The sequence below is a fragment of the Poeciliopsis prolifica genome, unplaced genomic scaffold (genome assembly GCF_027474105.1).
Source record: "Poeciliopsis prolifica strain line A6 unplaced genomic scaffold, Auburn_PproV2 SCAFFOLD031, whole genome shotgun sequence".
Classification (NCBI taxonomy): Eukaryota; Metazoa; Chordata; class Actinopteri; order Cyprinodontiformes; family Poeciliidae; genus Poeciliopsis; species Poeciliopsis prolifica.
In genome coordinates this window covers 6107358-6120261 of record NW_026562406.1, presented here as the reverse complement: position 1 = coordinate 6120261, position 12904 = coordinate 6107358, and the positions used below count along the sequence as shown (strand labels likewise).

Here is a 12904-nt window from a genome sequence, read left to right as displayed (position 1 = left end):
GGAGAACCTTCATCAAAGAAGGAGCCAAGATGTGCATTATAACGCCAGAGAAGCTGCAGAGAAACATGACTTGGGTGAAAGAATTGTCAATATAACGCAATTGGTATTACTATTGCCTTGCAGCAAGAAGGTCCTGGGTTTGATTCCCAGCCCGGGGTCTTTCTGCATGGAGTTTGCATGTTCTCCCTCTGCATGCGTGGGTCTCTCCGGGTACTGCGGCTTCCTCCCACAGACCAAAAAAAATGACTGTTATGTTAATTGGTCTCTTCAAATTCTCCTAACATGTGTGAGTGGTTGTTTGTCCTGCATGTCTCTGTGTTGCCTGGCGGGTGTACCCCTGCTGACCCCTCTAGGGTTAAGGATGTTCAGACAATGAATGGACCATCCGTTCATTGTCTGTAGATTATAAATGCACTCAAGAAATGTTATGGTTAAATGAGACTAAACTTCTATAAGTGTGTCAAAAACTAATACTGAACTAATTGTTGAACCCTGACACTTTTAATGTAGAAGAATGAACCCTCTTGTACAAAAGGCCCTCATCCTCACTTTTACCTGGCCAGCCTTTAACCTCCATGGTTTTGTCTTGTCATCCCCATTCATAGACCTCGAACTTTCTCTCTCACTGACACGTGGTGCATAATCTTTCAAATCCACACACAGCAGCATAAAAGGCAGTCATAACAGTTTTGAATAATTGATTGTTAGTGAAATTGCTTGGCTCTAGAGTTTCCAGCTCATCATTGTTCCTGCCTCGGGTCGATGGGTGGTGAGGAAAAAGTAAACTTCTCAGGCATGTTACCCATCATGTGCCAAGCCAGCAGGGCACATGCACAAACACATACACCTGTACCTGCACCCACACCCTTCATCCCCAAAGCAGTGAATAGGGTTCCCCTCTAATGATGCAGAAGGTACAGCAGCACTGAGGAAGTATTAAACCCTGCAGCTTTGTTTGTTTCGCAGTTCACATCACCTCCTGATGTTGCCTTTTGTGGAAGACGCAGGACTATGAGAGGAAAATGCCTGGAGATACCCTGATCACCTCAGAGAACGACAGTAAGATACTGACCATGGTCACATTACTGGATAGGCATTGCTGCTCTGCTTTTCTAATATAGTGAAACTCAGGATTTATTGGGTTTGTCATAAATCAGCCTAGATTTTTATTGTAGAAGCATGGTAAGACGCTTTACCCACTTTAGTATTATCTATATCGCTTTGTGTGCTGGTAAGAAATTTTAGGCTTGGTCTCTCCCAGTCCTTATATGTCCTGTGTCAAAAATTAGAAGGGCTTTATTTATACCTTTGTTTCAATAATGAGATTCTCCTGCCTGTATCCAATAAAAGCCAGATGGTGGAGTGCATGGCCGATTTCTGATTGGCCATATGATTGTGCCATATTTCTTCTATTTTTAATTGGTGGAGATAACAATAGTGAAAGCATGGGATGTTGTTTGATGATGCAGCCCTGCTTTAACCTTTTCTACAGCCGACCCTCTGACCTGTCGGCTGTATTCCTTGGTCTTTGCTGACACTTGTTCACTAATATTCTTTCACTAGAGAAAAAGCCTTATTTATACTGGATCTCGAATACCGAGATAGAGATATTGAATATGAGATATTGAATGTTTGGACTCCACTATTTTCACGTCTTTATTTTTAAACAATTTTGAAAACAAAGTGTGGTATTCCTCTCACTGTACAAATATGCTTCACTTAATGTTGGACTTTTACCCAAAAAACCTAGTGAAGTACAATGGCTGTAGCCAAAAAAAAAAAAAAAAACTTTCATAAGCCATTGTACATTGTTTCCTCCTAACTAACCCCATTTTCCTTTTTTTTGGATTTGGTCCCTGGTCTCCTATCCTCGTAGGCTTAGCCTCCCCCTCTCTACTTCATCAGACTATTGTTTGACTCCTTTGTGCCCTTCGGCTGCACCTGACCGTAATGACCCATGTGCTGCCCACTCCGGTTACACTAAGGACACACATCAAAAGACCAACTACAGAAATATCTGTTCTGTCTGTCAGTGGTCCTCTTTGTTTTCCTCTTTATCCCTATTTATAACAGAACAATAGTCCGATGTGCACAATAAGGCTTGGTTCAGTCAGTCAAAGGAGTCAGTGTGGCATCCACAATATAAAGAAATTGACTGGATTTAATAAAGCTAATGTCATTCAAGAAGTGAGGGGTTAGTTATAAAGCACTGATATCATATGACTACAGTTATGTGGATGATTTCTATTAATCAAGGAGAATGCATTGCAGCATTAGAATGCAGCAATGCATTCTCCTTGATTAAGATCCTGTTTACGTTTTTAACTACTTCTGCTAACTTTAACCAATTTTACAAATTCATATAATGAAATGTTCTGGAGATTTCTGCGATATCTTTTGCTAAATTTTACTATTGCACTTTTTTGAAATATTTGTGCTTCTGTGCAAATTTAAGCCCCATTGAAATACATTGAAATTTGAAAAAAAATCCACAAAATTCTGCTAAAATATTCAGCATTTTCACAGCTTGCCACTTCTGCTTACTTCAATGTAGAAACTCCATTCAACTTTTAAACAAGTCACTAGATTTTAAATTACCTTGCAGTGTCTTGGCTTTTTGATATTTCCTATGATTTTTCCACCACTGCAATTTACGTTTTATGCAGATTTTTGATCTTTTTCAGTTTTACTATGTAATCCTATGGTGGAATTCTCTAACTGTTGTTGTTAGACAACATTTTAGCTTTTCATGCTTTTTGACAAACAAGATGATGCTGTTCATACATATTTAACTGTACAGACATAATTCATGCATCAAGACGTAGCCACGTATGTCTACGTTAAGGAACTATGACTATCATCGCTGCAGGTCTTTTGTTTTTTTGTCAAACTCTTCTGGAGTACAGACATGTACTATGTACTATTTCTTCAATGTGTTTCTCTCGTGCTCAGTTTACATCTTTGTGAACAGATGTTGAAGGGTAGACATCCTGCTTGTCTACCCTTCTGCAGACACTTTTGCTTTTACTGGCTTTATGTGTCTACAAAGGTCTTCTGCAAACTTCTATCAGTTTTAGAAATTCACATATCAAAATGTTCTGCTTCTTCTGCTGAAATGGTATATCTTCTGCAAATTTTTTCAATTGTACTTTTTCAAATATTTTACTATTTAATTTTTTTCAAATTGTTCAGGTTCCATACAAGATTCCATTTCTGCTGAATTATGCTACATCGTTTGCTGAATTTTATGGTCGACATATTTGCAAAATATGTCCATCATGGTGAACTGTGGCTTTCTTATACTTTTTTCCTACTTCTTATGCTTTGTTCTTCTTTTTCTAGCATATTCTCCAGGAATCATTTTGTACATTTGTATTCTCACAGCTGTTTAGCTAGAAACAGCAATATTTCTACTATAAGTTTTAGCTAAATGAGTTATAGTTATAAGTATTTAGGGAAGTTTAAGTGACTTTTGTCCAGCAATATCCTTTGCAGTCCAAAATTTCCTTAAAACCATTTTTAGTTGTGATTGATGGATATGAAATTATTGTTTTTTAAGTTACATTTTTTTGAAACTCAAAAAAAACTCAAGCATCTGATTGATAACACGCCTGTACAAACCCTCCACCCCCAAAAAACGTGACAAATTGCAATAATCAGAGTATACATAATTAGTATTTTTTATTGAAATTTAAAAGGACAAGATTTACAGCCCGATGTTTCCTTCCTGATCAAAAAGTGTTTATGTTTTGATCACTTTGGGCTGCTCAGGGATTTTCATTTCCCTCCATAAGACCCATTTATCTCCCGTGTTCCTCCAACACTCTCTCTTGCCCTTTTTCCGAAATTCCACACAGACTTTAGGTACTGGCAGCAAGAGAGCATGATGGGATTAAATCCTGCTAACACCTGACGTTTTCTGGTTGACATTGAAGAAAGATGGTTGAAAAATAACCTTGGAGATTAAAACATTCTATGGCTTTAAAATGTATGTTAAATAACAAAACATAACACTTCTGATTGCAAAACACGTCTGTCCATAGTTAATCTGTATTATTTTTAACTTTTTCTTTTATGTTGATAGTAGGATACATTTAATCAGTTGTTCTTATTTTAGTCTGTAATTGTTTTTCTCTCACAGCTGACATTGATCTGGATTTTGCAGGTGAGTCAATACATATAAAATCTCAGTCATGAATAAAAACATTTCACACTATTTATGTCTGGAAGCTATTTTATTGTAAGATTAAAATAATTTGGATGTTAAGCAGAACTTTACATCCAGAGATTGTGTTTTGATCAGATTTCATCTCACCAAATTACCCAACTGTGGAAATATAAAACACTAAACCAAGTGAATCTGGGTGGTCAGCACAGCAAAGAAACATAAAATCACCTCCCTCGCCCGTCTCATTTCTCACCAGGTGATGGAGATTTTCAAGAAAATCATGAGAGGGAAAAACACAAAGGGAAGAGAAGAAATGGTGACGGACAAAAAAACAAGAGGGAAAATCAGAGAAGAAAAAGATCTTCCAAGTCGGTGCAAGGAATAAGAGAGGAATCTCAATCCAAGACAGAGAGAGGAGAGAGGGGTAGGAGGCGAAGAGGAAAAGATGAACATGAAACAAGTGGACATGAGGGGAATGAAGGGAAGCGGGATCCAACCAGGGCCAAGACAACAAAATCAAAGAAGAACATCAAAAATGAGAAAACAAGAAAGCTGGAGGGGAAGGAGGACAGAGAAGGTCAGGAAAAAGGTGAAAAGGGAAAACTGAAACTTGTATGTGCCAAAAATGAGGAGAAAATAGAAAGTGGAGATCAACTTAAGGAGAAAGAAAAAGCACTTGGAATGAAGAAGAAGAAAAAGAGCAAAAAAGTTGTTGAAACGAGGTAATGCTTCATGTAATGTGACAGCTCCTGCTTCTAAAGGAGAACGTCTCGTCACTCATTAACAGAGCCTTCTGAAATTATTCAGTTCAGAGCCAGAGACGAGTGGGGAAGGTGATGATGAGGAGGAAGAGGTCAATAATGATGGAGAGGTGAGGCCTGAGTTACTGTCGCCGGAGGAGTTGGAGAAGTTGAAGGAGGCAGTGGAGGAGAAGAAGAAGCTGATCCAAAGTCTGAGGGGGAAGCCCTGGCCAATGAGACAGAAGCTTGTCACTTTACGGTACACTTTAATTTATTACTTGAAAAAAATTAAACAACCCAAATGACTTAAAAAAGTCACTTGCCAATACTTTCACTGACTTTTAGAGAGTCTCAGCTATTTGTGGAGAAATATGAGGGCGCTTTGGGGAAAGGGAAAGGCAGGAAACTCTATGCATACAAGGTCATGATGACAAAGGCAAGTTGACACCAACTTTCACTTATTCAGAAAAAAATCTCAAATTAATGCTGTTTTTTTTTCTCACTTTTTTATAATCATTGCATCATTAGAAGTGGATGAAGTTTCAAAGAGACTTTGAGAACTTCAAAACAGCCTGCATTCCATGGGAGATGAAAATAAAAGAGATTGAAAGTAAGCTGCCTTCAAACATTTGTCATGAGTAAGAAGACATACGACATGCTAAAAAGTATTTGGAACATCTTTTCAGACACACATTTTGAGCATACATGAGCTTCTTTCTAAAAAGGGGAAAATAGTACATGAAATAGTATGGTGCATTTTTGACTCTTAAAAAGCTTCTTTCCAATTCACAAATATGCTCTTATTCCTGCTGATCCACCAGCCAATAAGATGAAAATAATGTTTGTCGTTGAACGATGACAAAATGTGAAAAGCTTTTGTACTTAATGTGCCATTCAGGTCATTTTGGCTCCTCAGTTGCCTCATACTTCATCTTCTTACGGTGGATGTACGGCATCAACATGATCCTGTTTGGTTTGACCTTCGGCCTGGTTATGGTACCAGAGGTACTCCAACTTTGAAACCTAAACTGGAGTATCTTTTTGTTCATTGCTCTCTAGATATATTTCAGTTTGCAAATAAGGCTCATTCTCCTCTTTGCTTTTTATTTTTGAACAGGCATTAATGGGGAGGCCCTACGGCAGCATCCCGAGAAAGACTGTCCCCAGAGCGGAGGAAGCGGGTGCCATGGACTTTGCTGTCCTTTGGGACTTTGGAGTCAGTTAGAGATGTGACACACATCAATTACTTCTACCTAAAATAAGATGTTCAGTTTGCTTTTTACATTTTTTTTAATGTCACTCACAGGGTTACGCTCAGTATTCGGTCCTCTTCTACGGTTACTATAACAATCAGCGTGCTATTGGCTGGTTCAAGTTTCGTATGCCTTTGTCGTACTTCCTAGTCGGTGTGGGCACAGTGGCCTACAGCTATATGGTTGTCATACGGACGTAAGTCTTCTGCGCGGGTGTTGAATGACATCATGTCTTTATTCTGTGAGACTGCATAGAGAATGCATTCTTTCTGACTGAAGGATGGCGCGTAACGCAAACGAGTCAGGGATTGGAGATGACAACAGCTTCAATTTCAGCTGGAAGATGTTCACAAGCTGGGACTACCTGATAGGAAACCCTGAGACAGCAGACAACAAGTTTGCCTCCATCACCACCAGTTTCAAGGTCAGCCCTTCTCTCTGTCTAGTTTCCAATGGAGCGATGAATGAAACAGCACGATAGAGTTAGTCGGTTGTGCTGCCTGACCTCTGCAGGAAGCAATCTTGGAGGAGCAAGAGAGCCGAAAGGACGACAACATCCATCTGACTCGTTTCCTGCGCGTGTTGGCCAATTTCCTGGTGTTGTGCTGCTTGGCAGGAAGTGGATACCTCATTTACTTTGTGGTGCGTAGGTCTCAGAAGTTTGCCCTGGATGGTCTGGAGAATCACACCTGGTGGGAAAGAAATGAGGTGAGAAAGGAACAAATAACAACCAGTGAAATGATTATTACAAAAGCAACATTTTTAGATATATAGAGAAATTTAATTAAATTATTTAAACTTTTAAATGTATTTGCTATGTCTTCTTTGATATATCATTTTGCAGGAAAATCATGTTAGAAAAATTTGGCTCAGGCTACTGTTCTTTGTTTTAAAAACCATTTCTTTATTGTTTTGTATTTATAAGTATGAGCTCACTGCTGAATATCTGATTGAATTCTGTAGTTGATGCCATATTAATAAGAGATTTTCATTAACAAAATAATGAAAATCAAACAGCAAGAGGATTTTAGTGTTATGCATAAATTTAATGTTTGTCAGGTTCATCCACTCAAGAGTTGGATTGCTGCAGCAACAATATTTTTGCCTGTATTATTTGCTTTATGGGTATTGTAAAAGCAACTTACATTACAATTTGAACACAATGTTATCCATAAAGTGATACAATTACAGTGCTGTCTTTGGGTTTCTCAGGTGAATATGGTCATGTCGTTACTGGGAATGTTTTGCCCCATGCTGTTCGACGTCATCAGCACTCTGGAGAACTACCACCCCCGTGTCGCCCTGCAGTGGCAGCTGGGTCGCATCTTTGCCCTTTTCCTGGGAAACCTCTACACCTTCATTATCGCGCTGATGGATGCGATCAATCTTAAAGTGAGGGGACGTGAGTCTGGTTCTATGAAATTGTTTTTCTTATGACATGATTTGTCACAGAATATCTTTCACAGAGGAAAGAGGAGAAAGTAGTAAAGTTTAACATTACAATGTGGGAAGCAAGTCTTTATAACGGCACAGGGTCAGAGAACAGCACTGCTCCACCCATCACCATCCACCCTGCTGATGTGCCAAGAGGGCCCTGCTGGGAGACGATGGTGGGGCAGGTCAGACTGCATGTGTGTGGTTGAACTATTATGCAAGTCTGGTCTGATTGCTGCTCCAGCTTGTTATTATATTAAGTGGAGGGACTTTGTTTAATGATAGAACAAATAAAAAAAAAATTAGAAAACAAGAATTTTGATGATTCCAAAAATTATTCATTTAATTTAGAAATTTGTTCTGATTTTGAGTTACGGTATATACATCAGTGGAGAACCACTGCTAAAACACTTATTTAACAGTTATTTCTTGTGGTTTACATGAATTAAACGTTACAGACATTTGCAAACCATATTAAAGGTTGTTGCCGCGCTCTCCGGTTGTAGCTTTTTACATTTTGTCACATATGTGGACCTTTTGGCTACTTTTCAGGATACCAAGTTTAGATGGGTACAATGCTAAAGAATTTGACATATTTAAAGTTAATTTTTATACCACAAAAAATTGTGGTTCTAATGTTTCGAGACATGAAATAACTAATATGGTGTCTTTTTTGTTGTTGTTTTTTTTTTACATTGTATTGTATTTAAGAAAACTAATCAATAATGTTCACCTCCTGACTGCTGAAACAGGCACCTGGATATTTAACTTTTTGATTAACCCTCATTTAAAATTAGCATTATTATTATATGCTTCACATTTGTTTGCGTCATCATGCAGGAGTTTGTTCGTCTGATTATATCTGACACAATGACGACTTACATTACGCTGCTGATTGGAGATTTCCTGAGAGCTGTGCTTGTTCGTTTTCTGAACCACTGCTGGTGTTGGGACCTGGAGGCTGGATTTGTGAGTCAACTTTTTCTTAAAACATAATTATATAACTTTTATTTCAAGTCTATAAGGTACCACTGTGTTTTGTCTGACTCTTCTAACAGCCTTCGTACTCTGAGTTTGATGTCAGTGGAAATGTCCTGGGGCTTATCTTCAACCAAGGCATGATATGGTGCGAAGAAAACATCAGTTTTAATTATCAGCCCTGACTTCATGGCTTTGCATCAGGCCAGTTGGACAAATACTGTGAGAAATATATGGAGGAACGATAAACAGTAAAAATGACTACTGGGTCTTACCTTCCCCTGCAGGATGGGTGCCTTCTATGCCCCCTGTCTGCCAGCTCTGAACCTCCTGCGGCTCCATGTGTCCATGTACCTGCAGTGTTGGGCTGTGATGTGCTGCAATGTTCCACAGGAACGGGTCTTTAAAGCCTCGGGCTCCAACAACTTCTACATGGCCATGTTGCTGGTCATCCTCTTCCTGTCCACTCTTCCGGCCATTTACACCATTGTAACCATCCCCCCTTCATTTGACTGTGGACCTTTCAGGTATGTATGATCAAGGGGTTTGGCATGTTTTCCTGGTGTTTCTTTCTCAGTTGCCATCATGTCTTCATAGTGGCAAGAACAGGATGTTTGATGTGATCCAAGAGACGCTGGAGTCCGACTTCCCGGCCTGGTTCAGTAAAGTGTTCAGCTATGCATCTAACCCTGGGCTGGTGCTACCTTTCATATTGCTCATGGTGTGAGTCACCATCAGATTGTCTGAATTAAGTGTTTATACAGTACAGATCAGAAATGTAAATACAATCCTCACTAATCTTTAAAAGCTGAATATAAATTTTTTAGCTTTTAAAGATTGATTTGCATATTTTTTTCTTGAAGTTTCTCTTGAATTTCAGAGTAGTTCAAAATCATCCATACAATCTCAAAAATACATATACACTGTGTTGTAAAAAAAGGTTTTTCTCATTGTGTTTATTTGTTTGTTTTGTTTTGTTTCACTGAAATGTTTAAGATCAGAAGCAAAAGCAGGAATTACTGTAGATTCATATTTAAAAAGGTTTTGAAGTTTTTCTACTGGGACATGTTTTGGTGTTTCAGCATTGATAATCTACTGCTGTTTTATTTTTCAGACTGGCCATTTATTACTTACAGTCCACATCCAAAAGCTACAAAGAAGCAAATGTGGAACTGAAGAAGAAACTACAGACGGTAACCCAGAGATTAGATAATTTTGTTCTCCTCAAGTCATATGGTTTAAATTTCACATTAAATGCATTAAGTTTAGTCAAGTAATGAAACTGACTTAGGTCATTTCATTCACTAAAGATGTGATTTAACCTTACAAGATTAATGGTTGTTTCACTGGATTTTTTTTTTCTATCAACACTGAAGCTTTCAAAGAATGGAAAACAATTGGACATCGTATTCCTCCGTTGTAACTGTATTGAGTGCAATAGAATAATCACACCAGTAGAGGGCAGCATAGTGAAAACTCAAACTGCGTCAATCCCAGAGCTATGCTGTATAATACTGTAGCTTCACATTTATCACACATGTACTGTATACAGTAGTAGAATGTGCAGCTTAAACATTTATGGTCTGAATTAACTGAGCGCTATTTTCCAAGCAAAATGAAGAAAACAAGAAAAAGAATAAACAAGCTGCACTGAAAGCTCAGACGGATCTGGAGGAGGCCAGAAAATCAGCATCTCAGGCTGCAGAGCATCAAAGGGACACCGATGCTTCAGGTCAAAGACGAGAGGGTGAGAAAGTCCAAATCAACATGACAAGATAGACAAAAATGTCACGAGGGAACATTTTAAACAGGAAAATAAAAACAGACTTTTTGTACTTTAGAAATGCACAGAAAGTGGTTTTGGAGTGTGTAAAGTGTGTAAATTCGCAACTTAATTCCTATATCTTAATGTATTATCAGAATAAAAGCCTATGTTGAATTCAGTTGTGGGATGACACTGTTTCCTCCATTAGTACAACCCTGCAAAAACCTAAAAGCTGTCTAAATAATATACACATTTTTATTTTATAATTTTTTTCTCTGCAGATGATGAAGAAATCTACAACAAAAATCAGAGGATGTATCATGGGCGCAACCCTTCTCCGTCTGTTGGTGACAGAGAACCACACTTCCCAGTGAGAGGCCCTGGTCCCAGAAATTGCCATAATGGCAACCAAGGGAACTCAAGATACCTGCCTGGTTTCCATCAGCAAAGTGAGCCCAGGGTGTACAGGGTGCCGAGTCTGGAGAGACACTGAGAGAACAAAGACAGAAGCTGTAGCCAAGTAACTTATTTACCTGGGGACTGGAAAAAGAAAACACTTAAATGGAGGCAGTTAGTGTGATCATCTGTCTTTGAACTAGTTTCTTTTGAAAACTGACCAATAATCGATAATTTCTGAATGAAAAAAATTTAGAAATGTCCTTGCAGTTGACTGCAAGAAAATATTATCTTCTTTAATTGTTTTACCTCGGCTCTTGCACATCCTCCTAATATTTCATTCCTTGACAACATTCGCTTTCAGTGAATATCTGTCTGTCTGTCCGTCTGTATATTTAGCTTTGCTTAGTATTGCCATTACTACTTCTATTCCTAACTGTTACCCCAGGCCGATGCCGATGTATTAGAAAATTAATTAGACATGGAGGCCACTTAACCCAGACAGGAATCCTGAAATAGATCCCTTACTCAACGCTGAGCTGATTTACGCAGCAAAATCTGTCTTTTTTTGGGAGGTGGATGTAAGGAGGAAGGTCCATTTGGGCAGTAGACTGTGTGCATTGGCATTGGGAAAATAATAATTTCTAATATTCACTTACGGACATAAATCAAAAATAATAAAACTTGTCTGGTTGTTTCCAACTCACCGCTTTAGCTTTGCCCTCATCAAGTAGACAGTTTACAGCCATCGAGACAGAAGATAAAATAAACTGATTCTAGATTTTTACGTGTTATTAAGGTGCCGTATATGTCCCTCGTTCACTATAGACCAAATAACACATAGTAAAATAATTGTAAGACATCGTAGAATAAGGGAACAGTATCAACAAATAAAAAATAATTGGCACATTTTAACTTCTTTTGTTTTGTAAAAGGTCTGGAAAATCCCAGTAAATACCTTAACATTTTTTATTGTAGCAAAATATGTATAAATTCTCATGGTCTGAATACTTTTGCAACGAAGACAGTCGGTAAATCTTCCACCCTGACCTGAAAGGAAACTGTTATTTGAGCTTTAGTTACAAACAATTTTGAACCTAAGCTGAGTTTTGAAATAAAAGCTGTGTGTTGGGAAGTTTCCCACTGAGGAAAAAGTGCAGAGTCTCAATCAGGTAAGACGACCTTTAATATGAAATCCTCCTACTTCGTAGCTCAGGATAAATCCATTGCAAGTAAACATGAATTATTAACACTGTTTTTATCTGCGATCCGCTGACTGACAGTCCGCCGCTCATCAGGAAAGAGGAGCCGCAGACTGTCAGTCACATTCTTTAATGAAGTTGGAAGAGACATATTAATGGTCTTAATTAGCATTGTTTGTGTGCTGGAGACAAGTCTTAATGTTACAGGAGAAGAAAAGGAGGAACCACTGTTAATCTCCGATGGCCCCTGTGTCACCCTCCTACTGGGGTTAAGTTTTGGCTCCCTCCCAGTCTCAGTTCAGACTGGTACAATGTGTCAGGAAACTTAGCCTTGACTGATTGCACATTACCGGATGTCTTGGTTTCCCCGGTAAGGTGATGACCATCTACAGCTCAGCGCTGTAACGAAGAGAGCCGGGGTTGTGCAAACACTGATTTTACAGCTTAAGATGCTGTCCTGCTTAGTGCGAGCGAGTAAATGAGTCTCAACGCCAAATGCATGTGCTCTAAAAAAAGAATGAAAGGCTGACGCAGAAGAGTGCTTGAGGCTTGTAGGAGGTGGAAAACAATATGGAGGGAGGTGGACTGGTCTCAATTCCAAAGCTTCATCTTTTCTTTCAGATGCAAGCCATCGACTTATTGCTTCTGTTTGTTAGCTGTGTAGCAGCCAACAGCTCCTGTTTCCTCCTGCATTTTTAAATAGGTAGTGTGTGTGTTTAAAACAAACAAAAAAATGTCCTGGTCCAGCTTGCATTTTCTAAAAGGTCAGCTTTGATGAACAGTGAGAAGGCGTGCAGGTAAGTGGTGCGTTGTACTGTTCAGAGATGCTCTCTGTCTAATCTGTCTGAACTTAAGGTTATTTTTGCAAGAAAAGAGGTCAAATAGTTCAGTCTCTGCAAAACTGCTAGAGCCCATATTTCATTTTCCTCCCACCTCATAAATACCAACTGCTTTGTTTTGGTCTGTCA

The 12904-nt window shown here is 38.7% G+C and overlaps 1 protein-coding gene across 1 annotated transcript; it reads left to right on the top strand.

Annotated features, from left to right (window-relative positions):
- The first annotated feature begins 1022 nt into the window (after nucleotides 1-1022).
- On the top strand, nucleotides 1023-10899 carry tmc1 (transmembrane channel-like 1). Its single transcript, XM_055050773.1, has 20 exons — nucleotides 1023-1059; nucleotides 4142-4165; nucleotides 4425-4890; nucleotides 4976-5167; nucleotides 5254-5344; nucleotides 5437-5518; nucleotides 5807-5913; nucleotides 6026-6124; nucleotides 6215-6357; nucleotides 6441-6585; nucleotides 6675-6869; nucleotides 7374-7553; nucleotides 7628-7780; nucleotides 8436-8564; nucleotides 8654-8721; nucleotides 8861-9100; nucleotides 9171-9296; nucleotides 9688-9766; nucleotides 10185-10320; nucleotides 10620-10899. The coding sequence occupies exons 1-20, from the start codon at nucleotides 1023-1025 to the stop codon at nucleotides 10829-10831; spliced, it is 2904 nt and encodes a 967-aa protein (XP_054906748.1). The 3' UTR covers nucleotides 10832-10899.
- The last annotated feature ends 2005 nt before the right edge of the window (nucleotides 10900-12904 follow it).